This window comes from Drosophila persimilis, unplaced genomic scaffold (assembly GCF_003286085.1).
Source record: "Drosophila persimilis strain 14011-0111.01,24,50 unplaced genomic scaffold, DperRS2 tig00000124-arrow-pilon, whole genome shotgun sequence".
In the NCBI taxonomy this organism is placed as follows: Eukaryota; Metazoa; Arthropoda; class Insecta; order Diptera; family Drosophilidae; genus Drosophila; species Drosophila persimilis.
Window position 1 is genome coordinate 1239670 of NW_020825294.1, and position 20216 is coordinate 1259885.

General features: G+C 45.8%; 2 protein-coding genes across 4 annotated transcripts in view; one reads left to right on the forward strand and one right to left on the reverse strand.

The window, feature by feature from the left end:
- LOC6593730 (sodium/hydrogen exchanger 9B2) overlaps window positions 1–13069 on the forward strand; it is a 37160-nt gene extending 24091 nt beyond the window's left edge. The window contains exons 1-5 of one of the 3 annotated variants that reach the window (XM_026987207.1): window positions 3327–3579; window positions 9637–10014; window positions 10223–10337; window positions 11161–11415; window positions 11476–13069. In XM_026987207.1, the coding sequence (XP_026843008.1) occupies window positions 9649–10014; window positions 10223–10337; window positions 11161–11415; window positions 11476–12929 (2190 nt within the window). In that variant the 5' untranslated portion in view covers window positions 3327–3579; window positions 9637–9648 and the 3' untranslated portion in view covers window positions 12930–13069. Of the gene's footprint in view, window positions 1–3326; window positions 3580–9513; window positions 9572–9636; window positions 10015–10222; window positions 10338–11160; window positions 11416–11475 lie in introns of those variants that run through there. The other 2 variants (XM_026987206.1, XM_002019072.2) reach the window with 2 other exon arrangements.
- A 565-nt stretch (window positions 13070–13634) lies between these two features.
- LOC6593729 (HEAT repeat-containing protein 1 homolog) lies at window positions 13635–20194 on the reverse strand. The gene is made up of 4 exons (XM_002019071.2): window positions 18993–20194; window positions 18674–18930; window positions 14892–18620; window positions 13635–14833 (listed from the first exon to the last, which is right to left on the reverse strand). The coding sequence occupies exons 1-4, from the start codon at window positions 20159–20161 to the stop codon at window positions 13686–13688; spliced, it is 6303 nt and encodes a 2100-aa protein (XP_002019107.1). The 5' UTR covers window positions 20162–20194; the 3' UTR covers window positions 13635–13685.
- Window positions 20195–20216: the final 22 nt, after the last annotated feature.

The following is a 20216-nucleotide window of genomic DNA, read 5'->3' on the forward strand; positions in this document are numbered from 1 at the left end:
GTTTCTCGTGTTGTTGGCTCTGTTCCATATTATACTCTCCCACACGTATACATATATATTTACACAGAAACATATACATATATCTGTAGATTTTTTCGCATACTTTTCCCGACTGACTGGCGTGCTCTGTAGTGCCCCGTTGTTGTTGAGAGTTCCGCCTCCTCCCTGCCAGCCATCTATCCATCCAGCACCCCTTTTTGTTGACGTTGGCTCTGGCAGTCGAGCAAAAAGGAGGAGCGGCTCCTGCTCGAGCTCCAGGCGTTTTTGTCACCATTGGAGGAGCAGCATCGGCATCCTCGACGGTACCTGGTCTGGTCGGATGGATGTGGCATGGCTGTGGTATGGCGTGGCATGTGGCAGCATGGCAGAATGGCATGGATGTGCATGGCTCTCTTGTTGTGGGTCGCCAGCGTTGCGGGCTGAGCTGTTTGCGTTGTTTTTCCTCGGGTGACTGTCTGAAGTGCAAATTTGCTTTAATTATTCCATGGCAACAACATGAGGAGGAGCAGCGGCAGCAAGAACCACGACATCTGCAACGGACTCTGACTCAAATTCAGGCATTGCCTCAAGAAGCACACTCCCACCACCCACCACCCAGCACCCAGCACCTACAACAAACACCCACACATCCCTCAGCAGACAGCAGAGACCTGGTGACAGCAACATTTACTTATGCACCAGTCTTCACACCTCCCGCAGCCGAAGGACAGGACGCCTTTCGCCTTTTGGCGACATTGAGTGACGCCCTGGAACAGAACCGCAGTTTCGTTTCTCTCAGTGTACGACCCAGACAGGACATTATCACAGTTTCCTCCAACCAATAATACATCCAAACCAACCCACGAGACCATCCGAAGGAAGCCACTATCCAACCAACAGACGAACGAGCGAACGAACGAACAGAACCGCTTGCCCCCTTTTTGGGTGGCTTCTCCCGTAGCTTTTGATGCTTGACATTGTTGGCAGTCGATATTGGTTGTAATTAGCTTTAATTGAAATTGCTCCATTCCCATCCATCCAATCCTCTATCGTATGTACGTACATTCAAACAAATATATGTATATGTATTTGTACATGTATCTGTGTGTATGTGTATGTGGTGGCCCCGTGATTTGGGTTTTAATGCGGAAAATGTTTGTAATTTTGCCAAAGTTAATTTATGGTGACCCCGACCCAGACCCAGACCCACACCCAATGGCAAATTCCCTTTTACAGTTTCAGTCTCTCTACCTCAGTCCTCAGTCCTCAGCTCTGCCCAGCACAGCAGGTTGTCGCATTTCACGGTTTTCATTTGCCACTCAAATAATTAGAGAAGTTCCATTCAAAAAGTTTCCACATTTCCTACAAATTGTGCGGATTGTTTGAATTCAATTGATAAATGTAAACCGAAATGTTTCCGTGTTGGGAATGTGAGGAGAAATATGTAATATGCAGATACCAGTCATGAAAATAGGTAAATATATTACCGAAAATTAGATAAACACATTGACAATAAATATTAAATGGCAATATTAAAGAAGAAAAGCGCTGTAATGACATTCTAGATTAGATATCCTTATACAATTTACGAAAATGCAAATTGCTTTTTTAAATTCCATTATCAAATATTATACATATCTGGCTTTTTTTCGTAATTACTTCATATCAAGTAGAACTTATAAAGGCGATAATCACGATTGCAGTGGAAATCTTTGAAGAGTTTTGACACATAAACTTTTTATGGCCATAGATATGGAATGATATTCCTCCCCAATGCCAGAGACTTTTATCATTTTTTGGATGTATCATGATTGATAAAATGAACAAATAAACAAAAAACACCAACAACATTGTCATATAAGAAAGAGAACTGGAAAATATTTCCATTCAGTCAACAAAATTTGTTTTCCGTTTGCATTTCAGAGTAATAAATTAAACAGAAAACTTTATGGAAATGTTAAATCAATAAGCAAGCAATTACAAAGTTTTATTTGGTTATTCCAAATGATTTACCTCGATAAATATTTATGGGAGTAATTTAGTAACAGACTAAAACCAGTTCGACTTAAATATAGTAAATATAGAAGCCAAACCAACTGGATTTAAAAATATCAAAAAGTTTCGTTTCCATGTGGGACTTCCTAGATCTCTTTATGCCTGATCAAATAATAATCAACTTGAGACAGAAACCATATCAAATCGAAATTGATTAGCGTGCGGCCATAAAACCATCAACTGCTTTCGATTTTCGATTGATTGAATGCTTCAAGTCGCACTAATTAAAAAAACACAAATGAATGCCATTATTAATCTAAGGCTATCAATCATTTTTATTGCATACTTTTCCGTGTCATATATTGTACTGTATAAATAATGTGTTAACTATTTTCATATAATGCCAGAATCGGCCACAGAGTACAGTCATGACATTGCATTCGAAATTGTAAATTCTTAAAGCAGCGGGCCAACGTGATGGATTGAATTTATAGCCAGGGGCACTTCTCGAGTGGCTTGGGAATCGTCTAAGAAATATATTTTATGATGACTAAGTTACTTGTATATGGATGTTGTTTATAGTACGACAGAGACGCTAGATATAGATATAGAACTGCAGTGGCGCATCGACCATAAATGTGGACTTGGCTACCGAACTAATTTATTTATATTTATTATTAGTACTTTAATAACTTATAGTTAACTCTACCATTTTTAATGTAGATTTTAAAATAAGAACCAACCAAGAACTGAAAAGTAAGTTTCGTTTTCTTACATTTTTATTTTGTTTTTAAATGTAATATTTTTTTTGGCCACCAACAGATATCTGAAATCTTATATTTAAAATTTTTTTTTATACATCATATATCTTTTACAATTTAATTTTTTCGTATGAATTTTATATTTAGTTTTCATGCTTTAATTTAAGTTTTTACACAAGCTCCAAAGAGAATATGATGAATGAAAATATGCACAAGGGAGTGCCCTTGCACTCCCGCCCCATAACTATGCTCAGGTGGAAGAAGAAAGACGAGTATATAGAAGAAGATACAGCACAGCAGACACTTACATGAGTTCCAACTTCGTGCGGCTCTTCGTGATCACCACCCGAGTGGAGTACTTAAAAGAGAGAGAGAGAGAGCAAGCGAGTAATCGGGAGTAAGCGTACAACTTTGATTCAATCAATGAATGCGATTCAATTCTTGTGCGAGATTGTACGAGTGTTTTCTCACACACGCAGACACTTACACCCATTGCCTGCATGTGTGTGTGTGCCTATAAAACGCATGCAAGAATTTGCAGCGACTTAGTCGTGTTTAAGCGGGTCGCGCGATCGTCTTAGTCTTCGCCTTCGCCTTCGCCGTCGTTTTGCCCCACTCTATACGGATCGCATTCCCGTTAACGTGAATATGAAAGTTAAAGTACCCATTGCCTCCACGACGAGCACCACCAGCACATTCGACTCTTAATTGATTTGCAAACTTTGGGCAATTCCGAGAAATAAGAGGGAGCATAGAGATAGAAGAACAGTGAGAAAAGTGACACGAGATTTGACACATCAACGGAAAAGTTGTCTAATTTCCTGCCTGCTGTGTGAATACCAGAGTAGGTTTTACCCCTTTGCCCACGCTGCTAAACCATTTTTCCGCCAAGTTCAACGCAAAAAGTCATTGGCTATAATAAAATAAATACTTTAGATATTTCACATTTCTGTACGTACGTGTTTTTTGGCACAATTATAAAACGCAAAACAAAACAGAAACACCGAATGCGAAATGCAAATGCAAATTTTATACGCTTATGATTAAAACGCTCGCTTTCGAGCTTTGAGCTTTGTTATTAATGTATGGTTCAAATACTTGACTTTATTCACATACGTTACTCGTTTCGTATTTGGTTTGTATTTTTTTGTTGTTGTGGGATTTCAATATGCATATTCCACCCAAAATGAATGGCAAGTGAATGATTTCTTAATGAATGCATAAGTATATTTTATTGCACGAGGAAAAATCATTTGCAGTGCTACCTAATTTAACCATAATTTTAAATTTAATTAAACAAAACGGGTTGAATAAATTAACGTTAGACATGAACGAGTACTGAAATATCAGATGTGAAAATGTGGAACATTAATTTTAAAAGAATTCAAGAGAGGAAAGTATGAAGCCATCTAACAAAGAATAATAAGACATTCTTTTCAACTAGATAAGAGTACTATGAGTGGAAATATTGAAGAAGATTTCCTAAGAATGATAGAAAGAAACGACGAAAGAATACTACTGACTCGCAATTTATTGCCTAGAAAAGGAAATAAAGACGTAGATCCCGATAAACAACCATTATTTCAAAACCCATCTCCAATAAAAATATAAATTTTTTCTACATGAATATTGTCCTTTTCATTAAAGAGTTTCATAATTTTAAATCAACAAACATTATCATTGGCTCTAAGAATACTACACATCTTCTCCTTGGATCTCAGTGGACATACATACATAAGTTAACCCGAAAAAATAATGATATACTACTCATAAACTACGACATCACATCGCGCAACACTCTGTCTAGACGAAGCGTTCTCTCTCATCCAAGTTCATCATCATTTCTGCGGTTAAGATAACCAGAGGAAGAAGAGTCATTGAATGTAAAACCTAACGATAGGAAATACATGGATAATTAAAAAAGAAACAGACGAAAAAGAATCTTATCGCATACCTCGAAAATTGGGCCAATAAACACTTACCACAATTAGCAGTTGTCAACGCGACTAATGACAAAGCCAAAAAACAGACGATGCGGGACGGTATGGGATGGTCGGTCGAGTGGATCAGGGTTGGATTACACATATCATATTGATAATGTTTTAATAAACAATCCTCGGAACAGAGAGATAAAAACGAAACCCGAACTGTAGCCAAAACAAACTAAGGGAAACCGATGATGATCACTGATCAATATGTTCGTAGACGGTGTGCGGTGTGTTTGTATTCATGGCTGATTGATATTCAAGTGGATTGGGGCGGCCTGTTAATGAAACACTCGTAAGTGGAGTAATCACACACATATTTCGCGATCCGATCGCAATCGAGAAACCAATTCAGAGCGGGCTCTACGATCCCCAGTACCAGTGCCAGTGCCAGTGCCGGGTGCTCATTTAGCATTCGAAATCAATCACAATTCACACTTTGTCATACGGTAGTCGTAGTATTAGGGCAATACAAGCCAATTAACTCATCCGGCAAACCGATAAGAGGCCACCAATCGCCATACCTGAAACCCCCATTCCCCCACCTAATCATAGACCACTAACCGATCGACGATTCGTGGCACCTTCGATTTTTATGGTCAACTCTTTTGAGTACTTAGTGGATTTTTATTTGGTCGATTTCTGGGTAAATCACTTTCGGTATAGCGCCCTTTCTTATCGTCGGCTGCTTGTGAGATAAGCCAAGAACATATTATAAAGATTTTCAATATGCTGCGATCGATCATGGAAAAGCCTTTTATATTTGTTATAAATTAATGCAAATATACGACTTGAGATAAAGTTTGTGAAAGCCATGGCCCCGACCGGCTGCACTGAAATCCATCGTCTAGTCTAAACGATTGTGTGTTAACGAATTCTCTATTTAAAGAACTTTACTTAACGATGGAGTGTCGTGGAACTGAACTGAATATGTGTCTTGAACCGCTTCATTCCGGATAATTGATCAATTGAAGTGTCTGCAACTGGAGATTCCTTTGACGTCATTCCGGGAGTTTTAAACCTCGGTACAACAATTAATAGGCCAATAAACAGAGTTATATGAAAAGCCAATTTCGTGCTAAGAATTTCAGTCTCTGACTTTAGAAATGATTCGAATTTAAATGGATATTTATTGGCGTGTGCAATGTACATACATTCTGAAGAGCATATAAGGTGGCATTTTTGTATGGAAAAATTACCCAAAAAGCTGCTATTTTGCTGCAAAATGCCATAGGGACACTCCTTAATGGTTAAAGGTTTTATTAAAGTGAACAAACGATGTGTTGTATGCCTTGGACTTGTTTAAAGTTCTCAAAAATCCATAGGCTTACATCCACTTGGAACAGCTTAAATCAACACTACCTTTTTTTCTATAATCAACTGACATTCTTAGAAATGAAATTTCCCTTTCTGCCGGATATTGTCTAATGGAATTGCCCAAAAATATTTGAATTGCTGTACGTTCGTAGTATCTGCAACACATTTCACACACTCAGAGATAATACTTTCAGCCAATAGAAAAACCAAACTCGCGTTTTAATTCATATATAGCCCTGCGTTTCCATTCTCCTTCGATTAAAGTGAATTGTGCTCCAAGTTGTCCGTGTCTTTGCACACTGCCGCCACTCAAGCACATTGGGGATTAATTGTGTAATGCGAAACTTATTATCTACATTGATTATCTATTGTTGAGCAGTTTTCCAGACAACGGAATGCTTTTTTTTGCTCTAAGAAATCGATTAGATTAACACTACAACAATCAAGCGCACAACTGCTGCAAAATAATTACAAAAACACAGTCAAATAATAGAGAATGTCTGCCCGGAATTGGCCGGGCCGGGTCAAAATGGATCCACGTGACCAGTAGCTGATACGCTGATAAACCCCTACCATCAGGCATTACCTTCTCCAAGACACCTTACCAATTTCAAAATCCGTGTAAAATGTAAATGCTTCAGCCAGCGAATTTCGCCGTTGGCCATTGTGCAATGAGGCTCGAGGCGTGCAAAGAAAACCTTTTTGGGCCGCTTTTGGTAACGGCTGTAATAAGTAAGTCGGGACAGGGGCCTAGACCCCGTCCCGGATCCACTCCCCGCACCGTTGACTTGACCCAAAGCTAACTAAGTACGACAAATTTGCTTATGGCTTATGGCCAGGCCAATTCGATCAGGGAAACATGTCACGTAGAATCATTCGTAGTAGTAGCTTTCGTTCGTTGATTCGTTCGCAATGCAAAATGCCTTTTGGTGTGTGTATATTCGTGTATTTGTGGGTGGCACAGCGTGAAACGGTGGGCCAACCTCCAGCAAGGTCAAGTGGCTGCCAAGCTGAATGCAAAAATAAAACAGTGAAAATCGCTTCTATACAAAATCAAGCAGAAAAATCAAGAATGAACTCTGGAATAACAATTAACTAAAAGGAAATCTGGAAAGCCGTTAATGGGTTACGTTCACATACACACATATTCTTAGAGTCGTTGAGTTTTTTTTATAGAGAAAGTGTGTAAAGGAAAAATAAGAGTGTAACGAATATATAGTATCTGGTATCTTGGATCCCATTGGGTTCGAACAACGTAGCCCTCCATTATGCAATATTTCACTTGAGTTGTAAGAAGAACTATTAAGTTGAATAAAATCTAATAAAGAGTATAGGAAAATTATTTTAATTATTTATTTATGATTCATTTAACGCAGGATATATGCGGGGTCATAAACTGCTCCTCAGAGTAAAAGGCATTTTGTTATCCTTCACATGACCTGGATACCGATGTAAATGTAATCAACCATTATATAGGCAGATATATTTGCCTAAAAGGCTTAAAACATTAACTGGTGACACACGAATGCTAATTAAGCGGCTTTTGTTCGCCGTTTGCTCGCATGACAGCACGTGACGATGATACGGCAATGATGATGATGTGTAGAAAAGTTTTGTCAGCGCGTCTCTGTCTGAGACCAGACACGCGTCAATTAGAGCCCCGACCCCCCCACAAAAACAAAAAAGGCCACAGATATTTCAGGGTGTTTAAAAACTGGAGCTTGAGTTGAGGCGCATGCATGGAAACCCGTGTGGCAGCCACCACCAGCCACCAGCCGGCACCTGACTCCTGGCTGAGTGACTGACCGACCCGACCGACCGACCATTCGAGCATAAATATTGTCTAAAGTAATTTTTTCATGGCAAATTGCTCATATCAATAGCAGACCTTTGTTGAATCGACGTTAATTAGAGGTGAAAATTGACAACATTGAGCGTGTCTGGCCAATTATGCAGTTGTGATTGCAAATATACTTTTGTTCCGCCCTCAGCGGAGGGGCTCTCTGCACATAAGTCTGGCTATATTTAGTGTTCCAATCAGAGCGTGAAAAGTGTCAACATGTTGCACATTGTTTAATGACAAAGTAGTTGAAATACGAATGAATAAGCTTTAAGATAATGTTTTCCTGCAAGTCTTATACTCGTAAAGGTTTTGTTTGATTGTTGCACTGCAAGGGAGAAAATGCCAGTATATTTCCCAATGGCATTTACAGTGGAGCAGGTCTAGTCCTTTAGTTGGAAAAAGAGCTGTTAAATTCTGAGAAAATATTTACCGAAGGGCAAAAGAAAGGCATCGAAGGGGTCTCCTAGCTTTCGTTTCTGCTTTTTTATCCCCCACAATTCAGATCTATTTCAAATTTATTTAGTACAATTATAGATAGACTTGTCACCTGCCATGCGGTACTACTACTACCACTGAAAGGCTTGTGTGAGCCATAAATTAACAAATTGTATAACCAAAAATGTTGAATATCACTGGCCGAGAAAATAAATGTAAACGCTGCCTGCCTGTGGCTTTGTTTGATTTCAGCTAACGAACCGCATGACTGGATGTCACATTTTGTTCTCTCCGCAAAAAAATAAAAAAGAAACGAAAAAGCTGCCAAAAACAAATAATCACAAATTGTATATGAAATAATCAATTCAGCCTCATTATTTCGAGACGGCGGCGGCAGAAAATAAAAGACGGGAAACACTAAAACCGAGCTCACGTGAATTTATTTAGATAATCTGCGTCATAATAGAGTCTTGAACAAATAATGGTGTCTCTAGGGGCATCAAAGCGAGAACCGATCAGGTTTTTTAGGAAGAGGTAACCACAGAACCACAGATGTCTCCTCTGGGGATGTGATCTCCAGCCGTCTGATATAATTGAAGCTAATTGCTGTTAATTTTTATCAAAGCTGTACTATATTTATTTATTAGTTACGTTAATCTTTAACGTTTTTTCACATGTTCACAAATTCTTCACCGAGTGCACAGAAAGAAACGAATTGTATAATATTATTTGAATACTTTTATACAGCTACAATTATTCCTTCTTGAGCTGTGTTTTGTATTATTCGATTAAATTTATTATATTACAATGAAGTAAAATCGTAGAGTTTTTTTTTAGTTCCAAAATGATCTAACAACTTTGAATAATTATTTTATTTGAAAGAAATTAGGAATTTGTGTTTAACTGAACTTACATATAATAGATCTGTTAACATATGTAAGAGTAAATCTTCTAGCATTGCTTTTAACAGTAGCCATAGCAGATGATATTAGAGCTTCTTTAAAATGATTTCATACTTGATTAGGCAATTAGAGCCCCTGTTTTTCGTTCAGTGTACACCATCGGAGGGCTCCTACAGCTGCTGTGGTGTGGTGCGAGAGAGTAGCTGCAGCTCGAGTCGAGTCCCAGTCGCCACCTCGTGGTAATGAATTTATTTCATTGCTAAACGTTGAACGAGATAGTTGTAAAAAGTCGCGTATTGCTGATTAATATTTTCATAACTTCGATTCGAATCGGAACGTTGTGTGATGTTTACTGTCAGTTAAAGACCCCCGTAAACGAATAAAACGACCATAAATCAATCTATAAATCTGCTTTGCAGATCCACAAGACGATGACGGCCACCGGTGAGCCAGGAGCCAGGGATGACTCCTCCGGTGCTCCAGCCAGCCTAATCACCACGCCCAATACCATCATCGCCCCCTCACCGATACCCGTGCTCAGTGATGTGCCCATGCCGAATGGCAATGGCAACGGGAATGGAAGTGGAGCTGGAACTGGCGCTGGAGCTGGAGCTGGGAACAACTTCAAGAGCAGCATTGTCATCGACAGCCAGCCCAAGCGGCGGGTGAGCATTATCTCGGATCCGCCAATGATCGCTGGTGGAGGTGGAGGAGGCGGAATTGGCGGTGCCGCAGGCCCCGGCGCCGGATACGATAACCCCGCCTTTGAGCAAAATCCTAGGCGTAAAATTTCACAGGTAACGAATTACGATTACGATCAATAGGTGAGATTGTAAATTTGGATTTTGTGTGTGCTTAGATTTACGCGGTAGCCATAAATACTCGTAAAATGTTGCTCATATTTCTGCTTTTATTGATTATCGGATGACGTCGTGGGATCGTGAAAAGATAACGACAGAAAGTGATTGAAAATAACCTCGAATTATATTTATATTGGAATTACAGACCTCCACACACTCGCACACGGACATTGGACCGGCGCGAAGGAAGAGCATACTGAAGGACACTGCCACCACCACCCATGACAATGAGAGCGATCGGGTCTCAACGCACAGCTATGGTGAGTCCTGAAAGGATTATCCTCCTAACATTCGCATTTCCGTTACGGAATAACATTTATGGGGGAGAACTTTAACATCTCTGTTACATTTTTACATGTACAGTTGTGTAGTACAGAAAAATAACTTTTTCATTGGCGCCACTGTAACATCGTAAAAAAAGTGAAATGCTATAAAAAATACGTGTGCAAAGTGGCGTTCAGGGGAGCTTTTGCACGTATAAGCATTCTTAGGATAGCTACACGAAGGGGGTTTTATATATAGCTCCGAAAAACGTTTTAAATTTCCGCATTTGTATTAAAATATTACTCTAATTGGCGCCATCGCTACTAAACGGCGCCACTGAGCAGAGCGGTGTAGGAAAGTTTCACGGAAAATTTCAAAAATGTTGAAGAAATCTTTCTCCTTTTGATGGATTTCTTACTACCAAAGTGTTCCCTTGAACTATTCATTGGAAAAATGCAAATATCTGCCAGGTCGTCGACAATATCTATGTCTATTTCGATTTCAATTTGCCGGCGCACGGTTAACATTATCAATTAGCAGTAACCGGGGAAGTGGACTCTACCAATTTCCAATCTTATTGCGCAGGTCTTGCCTTTGACGTGTGCACACATACACCACACTGCACTCCCAACCCCCGCTCTCTGTTGATATTCTCCCCATAGTTATCACCTAATTAGAGTTCGATGATGACTGACGAGATAATTTGACGGGGGTTTTGGGTAAATAATACATCCATCCCCCCATCGCCCCACGGAGGAGTGCTGAGTGCTCGCGTACCTAGAACTCATGTATTAATAGACGTTTGCCATTTTGTTGCAGAAAACTATCGACAGAATGCGCTGGACGTGCTCAATGCCAAATATAACGGCCATCAGATGGCCCATAGCTCGGCGGGGGGCAGCAATGGTGGGGCCAACTTTGTGGAGGAATCCTGGATGTACACATTCTGTTTGAAGTGTCGCGGCGAGGAGCCATCGTCATCGTGGGAGCCTCCCTTCTGGCAGAAGATCTTCCCCTATCCTCTGTGTCCCACCTTCAGGACTTTCTCGCGACTGGTGTCCATCATTCTTATAGGTATGCAACGCCTCTAGCTATTTGCCTCTATCAAAAACTTAACTCTCTTGTGTCGCTCAGGTGTCCTCATTTGGATCACGGCCTTTGTAATCATTGGAGACTCGGCTGCCCCTGGTGGACAGCTGTTTAGCCTGGTCGTCCTAACTGTGGCAGCCAACTTTGGCGGCTACCTGATATCTCTGACCACCCTGCCTCGTCTGATTGGCATGCTCCTGGTGGGCATACTCTTTCAGAACGTCGGCTGGGTCAATCTCGATGGTGACTTCTCGGTGGTGACGGCCCACCTGCGCAAGTTTGCGCTGACCATAATCCTGACTCGAGCTGGACTCGAAATGGAGCCGGAAGCCTTCAAGAAAGTCTACAAAACGATTCTTAAGCTGGGCATTATTCCCTGGTGCGTGGAGGCCGTCATTGTGGCCGTGATGTCGCACTTCCTGCTCGATCTGCCCTGGATCTGGTCGTTCCTCTTGGGCTCCATCATCGCCGCTGTCTCGCCGGCTGTGGTGGTTCCCTGCCTGTTCCGCCTGCGAACGAAAGGCTACGGTGTGGCCAAGGGCATTCCTACGCTGGTGGTGGCTGTGGCCGGTGTGGACGACGCCCTGTCGGTGGCTATCTTCGGCATCATCAGCACCGTAATGTTCTCGGACAAGGGACTGGCGTATCAGATTGCCCAGGCTCCGGTCTGCATTCTGGGCGGCCTGGGCTTTGGCGTCCTTTGGGGAAGTCTGGCTCGCATTTTCCCCGAGAAGGGGGATGCTTATGTGGTGCCGCTGCGAACACTGCTCCTCTTCACCGGCGGCCTGATGGCCATCTATGGCAGCGAGGAGCTGGGCTTCGAGGGAGCCGGCCCCCTGGCCGTTGTGTTTTCTGCCTTTGTGTCGAATCTATTCTGGTGCAAGGACGGCTGGGATGTGGAGGATAATCCGGTGTCTACCGCCTTCGAGATCTTCTGGATGATCTTCGAGCCCATTCTGTTCGGCATCACTGGCTCCACCATCAAGATACGCGAGCTGGACTCGCACACCGTCTCCATTGGAGCCGCCTGCATCTTCACCGGCGCCATTCTGCGCATCTTTACCACGGCTGGCATTGCCTTCGGCGATCGCCTGAACCTCAAGGAGAAGTTCTTCGTTGGCCTCTCCTGGATGGCCAAGGCCACAGTCCAAGCGGCTTTGGGGCCGGTGGCCCTCAAGCATCTCGACGAGAACTCCACGGAAGAAGAACGCAATTACGCCAGCATTGTGCAGACAATCTGCGTCTTCAGTATTGTGCTGACAGCGCCGTTGGGTGCCATTCTGATATCGGTGACGGGGACAAAGCTGCTGACAAAGACGAAGCAGCCGCAGGATCTCAGCGGCTGGCGACGCAGCCATCGTCCTTCCATACGCGACATCAGCATCATCGATGAGGAGGAGGAGCGCGAAGATCCCGAGATACCCGAGGACAAGGAGACGCACGACAACACGCTCAACAATGCACACATACCCAGCATCTCCTATACGTACAACACATAAAAGTTGTCAAAATGGGGAATGGGATCTCCTCTCCTTGTTGTTGGATCGCAAGCGCAATGTGTTGATTGTTTTCTTATTATACATTAGCCTTAAGTGGACTTTGCATTCCGAAATAAATGAATAAGTAAATCAATTAATAATAATCCTCAATCCCAGACCCAATTTGATACGATTCTATTAGATCACGTGTACCGTGGCAATACAGATACACGTTCCATCCAATTTTTCCTTATTTTCAAACTGGTGCTTCTCAAATTCTCAAGGATGCATATATTATAGCTGGATCTGTAAGTGCTGTAATGTTACCCTTAAGGAAAGGGCCGGCATCTAGCTTCACATCCCCACAGCAATCGCTGGTCTCCTCTGGGAGAGGCCCAGTGGATTTTGTGGGTAATCCTGAGGCTGTTCTTTATGCCTTTCTTCGGGCTTCAAGTGGCACTTTAATCAGGAACAGCAAATAAGTGTTATGAATGCAAAAGAAAAACCATTTTTCGGTTCACTGTCCACTTCGCAAAATTCTGCGGCAGTGGTTGGGAATATCCAAGTGCCCCCAAGTCCTGGCTATTTCCAACTTCAAGCTAAGCACGCTTTTTATCTAATTTACTCGTGATAGTGCAACGCCATTATATTATACAATTTTTAAGATTCAGAAAAAGATCTATTATTTAAATGAACTAGCTTTCAATCGAGTAAAAGCTGTGGGTCTATACTTTATATCTTTATCTTTATATGGTAAAATCCTTTACACTCGGCAATTTACAAATATTTTTGTATTGGCTCGCCCAGAATGGCTTCCAATTCCTGGACCCCATTGCGTGTGTTCTTCTCCACTCGCTGATGTTCATCCTCTAGGAGTTCGGCCACAAATGGTACTGTCTCGGGCAGCAGGGGAGCAAAGCTTTCTCCGAGCTTACGGGCAATGGACACACAAGTGTTGAATGCCAGGATCCGCACCTCGGGCGTCGTGGTACGGGTCTTCAGGAGCACCTGACTGTTGAGCTGCTTCCACATGACATCGTTGGTGGCCACGGCCAGCTGGGCAATGCACTGGCTGAGCGCCAACTGCAGAGGCTCGCTTCCCAGAATCAGATCGTTTTCCAGCTGGTCCACCAGTGGCTGCATCAGAGTGTTGAAGCGATGGTCGTTGATGAAGTCATCGGTGCAGTGCAAGAAGACATGATAGAGGGTGTTTAGAATGGCCATCAGCAGCTCTACATCATCTGCCGGCACTCCTGAAGTGAATTCCGGATTGAGAGTGTTATGCTGCCGCAGCAGCTGCGAGGAATCTGATATGAAGTCGCTGGCAAACAAAACGAAGAGCGACTTGAGAGCCTCGGCTATTCGGTTGGTCAGCAGAAAATACGTGAGTTGCGTCTCCCTGGCACTGCTCTCCAGCGCCCATTTGTGCACTTTGGAATACATGGGACGGAAGCTGCTCTCCGACAGCTTTAGGATCCATGTGACAAATGCTTCGGTGATGCCTCCCTCAATCTCCGATACCTGCAACCTCTCCAGTCCGCGGCCACGCACCTGCAGACGGAACTCCAGCGCTTGCAGGAAGAGCTCGCTCAGCGCCTCCTGCACAGGCTGCAGTTGGGCATTGGTGTTGTGTTTGACGCACTGCAGCAAAAGCTGACGCATCAGCTGGCCCACCTCATCGTAGGCCTGCAGTTCTAGCAAACTAGTGTAGGTCTTGGTGCAGCTGGGCACGAGGATCCTCACTTCCACACCCTGGGAAACCACAGACCAAACCTCCTGCAGACGCAACCTCAGTGCCTGGGCGCGCTTATCCGCTATTAGGAGTGGGCTATCCAGCTGCACAGAGAGACGGACCAAAGCAGAGATGATGTCCACGAGGTAGGGGCCCAAAAAGAGGGGCAGAGCCTTGAAGAGTTTGTGGAAAGCTGTGAAGGAATACGTGTTTAAAATCAATAAATAATGAAAATAAACGATGAAAGTTACCCGTCACAAGAGTGGAGCAGACATAGTCTGGTCCCTGTTTTAGTGTGGCCATTTGGTGGACCTGCTCCTTGAGGAATTCTGTGAGTTGTGGCGCAAACTTGGGCAGCTGGGCGAGGGCGTGGGCCTTCAGGCTAGAGCAAATCTCCCCGAGGGTGAGCACCACATTGCCCACAACAGCCTTGGGCACATTGGAGCGTCGCTTAGTGATCTTTGTAAGTGTGGCCAGCAGGGAGCGGCATTCATCGAGGAAGTCCCTGCCATGGCGATGGGCCAAGAGCTGCAGAGCCTGCAGGGCCGTCTGCTGGAGCTGGGCCTGTTGGGGATTACTCGAACCGCTGTCGAGGATGCCATTGATGATGGCCTCCAGGGGTGCGAAGAGCACGCCAAAGTGCTCCGTCGTCGAGTGGGCAAAGAAATCGCAGGTGGGCGTTAGCTTTGTGACGAGCAGTTCGAGCACCTTGATGCGGACTTGGATGAGCGGATGATTCAGCAGATCGGTGATCACATTCAGGAAGTACTCCGGCGACAGCATACCAATGGCATTGTCCAGGACATCCTGCGCGTGATTGGACATCACCCGCCAGTACTTCTCCAGCGAGGAATTGGCCGAGGATGCTTCCAAGGCCCGATTGACCACATCCACATAGGCCAGGGTCTGCAAGATCAGAGCCTGATAGTGTTCGAGTAGATCGCTGGGATTGGCACTCTTCATCTTCGCCTGCCAATCGCTGGAACTGCTGATGCCCGACAGATAGTCCATGATGACGTATTTGTAGTGCCGGAGCTGCTTGAACGATCGCGTGCGGACATCAAAGAGCTGCTGCTCAGTGGACAAAAGGGAGGAGCTGCTGCCTCCATTGGCACCCGACTGCTTGCTTTTGTCGACCGGCAGCTGCTGGAGGTAATCCAGCAGGCGTATGCAGGTCTGTAGAGCCACACTTGGCTCCTCGAACATCAGCGTCAATTCGCGGACAAAGTCCAGACGCGACTTGTCCAACGGCACCTTGTGCGGGATCGATTCCAGCAGCACTTGAGACTCGAAGACAATGCACAGAAACTGCCAAAGATGCTCCTTGGGATCGAGGACACGGAATAGCGTGGCATAGAGGGACAGCCTCCTATGCACGGGCACATCCGTGCAGATGTCCGCGAATACCTTAAGCACGGGTATCACCAGGCGATCCCTTTCTCCGGTATTTAGCAGCAAGATGGGTATAATGGACTCCACCACGTTGTGGATGATGTGCAGACTGAAGGCATCGTCGTGCCTGGCCACTGTGGAGCCGACGAACGTGAAGATTTCCACAATCTTGTGAAGCACCTGCTGCGGATACAGGCCGGCACAGTGGGTCAGGAAGAGCAGAGCATGCTGCTGGGTCTGGGGGTTCTTCGTGTTTCTCAAACACTGAACCACCTGCTCGATGCGGAAGCAGGACTCTGGCAGTGCCTTGGCCAGCTGAACCCCAGCCGATTGGGCCGTTTGGCAGCAGTGCAGCAGGCTGGAGAGGATCAGCTGCTTGGGATACTCGGCAGCGGTGTGCTCCTCCAGCGTGAGGCAGGACTGCAGCAGCTCGAAGAGGGTGGGTATCAGCAGCTCTGAGCCCACGAGTTGTTTCTTGCTCTCCAGCAGCTCAAGCAGCGTCATGCCCTGCTTCCAGGATGCGCTGGTGAGGTCCACCTGCTTGGTGGCCGTGCTTCCTCGCTTCGTGGGTGTCTTGGAGCGCACTCCCTTGCCGCACATTTCTGTTAGCATTTCCACCAGCGGCTGGCATTCCATGCGGCAGCGTTTGAGCAGCCTGTGGCTGGCCAAAAAGATGCTATCGTTGTCCGCCTTGGTGGCCGCCTCCACAATCAGCCTGATCAGCGATACCTTGTGCTTCGACTGCAGGCGCTCGTACGTTTCGGGGGTGAGGATGCCCAACAGGACACACGGTATGGGCTGCAGCTTCTGGTCCAGCTGAATGTAGGCATCATGATGCGTAAAACTTTTCTCAAACAGATCCCAGGCGAGCGGTTGGTTCTGTAGCACACTCAGAGCTACATTTCCTTCGTAGCGCTCCATCACCGACTTGTAGATCTCACTATGGGGCCAAGGCAGCTGCTTCAGCTGACAGTTGGGCCCTTGCGCGAGTGTAATCTCCTGCAGAGCCGCAATACCCAACGGCAGGAGGGAGGTCAAGAAGTGCTCATCGTTCACATGTTTGAGGGCTCGAAGTAGGAAGTCAGTGCAAATTGGTGGTTGCTCTGGATCAGAGGCCAGGGCCAGCACGGCTCGTCGAAGCTTCGATAGCATTAGCTTTTCTTTGGGCGTGGCCTGCTCTGGCTGCAGTATCGTGTAGAGTATAAGGGCATACTGCTCGTGATCCATGCCCAGTTCACTTCTCCGCTGGAGCAACGCCTTCACCAGCTGCTGGACATGCGGCTCGAGCTCTCGTTGGCTCATCAACTGAAGCGTGTCCATGGCCTGCAGGCGGAGTGTCTGTAGTGGTGTACCACAGGCGTTGGCCACACGCAGGACATGCAACAGGCTGCAGTCCAGTTTGCAGTCCTGGTTGGCTATCAACGCCTCCAGCAGCAGGAAGCCTTGCACTCGGAACACGGTATAATCCGAGTCGTTTGCCCACAGCTGTGGTAGCCTCTCAAATACGCAAAAGTTGGACAGGAACTCCAGTTTGTGTTGAGGTACGGGCAGCATCAAGCTAAAGCATCGCTTGAGGGCTTGTGTCCATTCCAGACGCTCTGCATGTTCGCAGCGTTCGGTGAACACTTGGGCGCCAAGGATTTCCATCAAGCGCAGACAGAGGCGCAGCCCATCCGTTGGCTGAGTCCAGGGCGTGGCCACAAGACCCGTCCATTTGGTATTCCGCGCCAGAGTAAGCAGAAAGTCCAGGTACAACTGAAGGGGCACAAAGTTCTGGTCGGCTCGATTGCTTTTAATGGCTCTGATTTGAAGGCCCCGGCTGTACAGGCTGATCCTGTCCAACATATGCAGGCTCTCATGGGGCTGCAGCTGTCGCTTTGCGTAGGCGGTGAGCAGGAGCAGCAGGTGTGTCAATTGGGAGGCCTCCAGCAGATGGGCCTCGCCCCCATGCTCTTCAACGCTCTTCAGCAAGGCCTGCTCCTGGCCAAACAGCTCATGGCTGCTCCCGGCTATCACATCCAGAAAGTGCTGGCGATGTTTGGTTACCGCAAACTCGGAGAACTTCTTGCTCACCTTCAGTTGTCTCAGGAAGGGGACTTTGGCGCAGAACTCGCTCTTCAGTATCATCAGCAGGGCACAGTGTTCGTTATCGGCCAGAGGATCGGACGGAAAGAGCAGTGGCATGAGGGCCAGCAGCACTAGATTTGTGTCATAATGATTGCTAACGGCGTCAGTGGTCAAATGCTGGACACTGAGTGTAACCACAGCACGCCATTCCCTCTGCTGCTGCTGTGATTGCGCTCGGCGCAGTAGGCGACACAGGGTCTGGGCAAAGACCACAGGCTCCAGCATTTGCACGAGATCCTCTGTGGGTAGCAAGAGTATGGCTGTGACCACAGCACCACTATCATCGTTGATTCGGTCGGGCAGACATTCCTGCAATAGCTTGACGCTACGTTCTCGTTTCTTGTCCATTTTCAGATTCTGCACGAGCTGTTTGACAGCGCTGAGACGCCAATCGGCGCTGTAGTGATAGAGTTTTTCATAGACACGCTTTGCCTTTTCATCCGAGGTATTTAAACGGAAACCTAAAAGAGGATATATATTATAAGGAATATATTTAGAGTCGATTTTCACTCACCCAAAGCCAATTTCAGGGCTTTCTTGCGGTTGCTGCTTGTAGATCTGGCACTTAGGGCTTCCTTAACACTGAGATCGAAGGCCTCCGGATAGCGTTTCTCTAGTTTTTCCAGGTATGCTGCATACCAGGTCTGAAAGCTGGTCTTCTCAGGCTCGATTTCATCATCCGAATCTATGACAATTGTATCCTCATCCATGGGAGTTGGTGGGGGTGACGCCGCTTCTATTTCGGTATTCACGAAAGTATCCAAAAAGCAACTGCAAAAAGAAAAACCATTCAAATGTTTACCTACAAGAATGAGGGACTTCAAAATACTCACTTGATCAACTGCTGGGCAGAGGGCTTGGGAAAGGGCACATCGGAGAGCAGATTATCGAGGAATTGCTTATAAGAATTCGAGGAGGGATCATCCTCGCGAATAGCTGTCACAGCGCCCGTCATCAGTGGCATGCATAGAGACTGGATGGCAAAATTGCCATTCGCCAGCGATGCCAAGGCAGCAATGAGCCACTTTTGTCCAATAAAATTCAGAACTGTTTCCGGCTTAAGCTGTGGCCCGGCAGCCTGTTGCTTGCCATAGATGCAAACCAGTAGCAGCAGGGATTCGGTTTGCAGCCGCTCGAATGGACAGTTGGCCACACGCTCCAGCAGGGCATCGCAGACCTTGCTCTTCAGCTTGGTGCGAGACACCAGTTGGGCCACAATCACATAGGAGGCGGCCATGAAATCAATTGTGTCGGAGACCAGGCCTTGCAGCAGTGCCTCTAATATGGTACTTATATGCCAATCCTCCAGTGGTTTGGCTGTTTGCAGGGCACCCACAACGATGGTGGCATAGAAATTAATCTGCGCCTGCAGCTGATGGGCTCGCGGACCCAATTCCTTGACGGCCTTGCGAGTGGTGCGGCAAACGAAACTGAGGAAGGCTGGATTGCTGGCTGCTCGGTTGATCAGAGCCGTCTTGGCCAGTGGAACGCCTGGTCGCTGCAGGGGACGCAGCCAGAACCATTCGGCGTCTGCCTCGCGCAGCCTCATTGTCTGTAGGATCTGGACAAATATGTTTGTCTCGTGGTAGGGCAGAATCAAGGCCATCACCTCGCCCCTGTTGTATTCATGGATCTGGAAGCGACGCAGCAGCCACTCGAACGCCATGTGAGCCGGCCTAAGCAATAAGTACGGCGACAACAGACGCAGGAACTTGGCTATGGCCGCATCCAGCATTTTGTTGACCTCCGGCAGCTCCACAGAGCGCTCCAGCGTGAGCGTGGCCTCATCGAATAGCGTCAACTGGAACTCCTTGAACGCCGGATTAAAGTCTGTCAGCTCCTGCAATCCACTGAGTCCAATCTCATAGATGGCCCTCCTGTCCTTGGTGGCCGCCGCCTTTGGGTCGAACAATATAGAAGCGCGACTCCGGGCATCAACGAGGGTGACCGTTGTCTGCGGTGCTGCCAATTTCTGCAGTTGCTGGGCCAATGAAGTTGTCATTTTTAATCACTTTTCCTCGCACAGCATAAAACCAAAAAATATAAATATAAATTAT

Coding starts and splice junctions, on each gene's coding strand:
- LOC6593729 (XM_002019071.2), bottom strand. CDS start 20,161: ATGACAACTTCATTGGCCCAGCAACTGCAGAAATTGGCAGCACCGCAG. Junction 18,931..18,992: donor TCTGCCCAGCAGTTGATCAA/GTGAGTATTTTG, acceptor TTCTTTTTGCAG/TTGCTTTTTGGATACTTTCG. Junction 14,834..14,891: donor CTGCTCCACTCTTGTGACGG/GTAACTTTCATC, acceptor ATTCCTTCACAG/CTTTCCACAAACTCTTCAAG.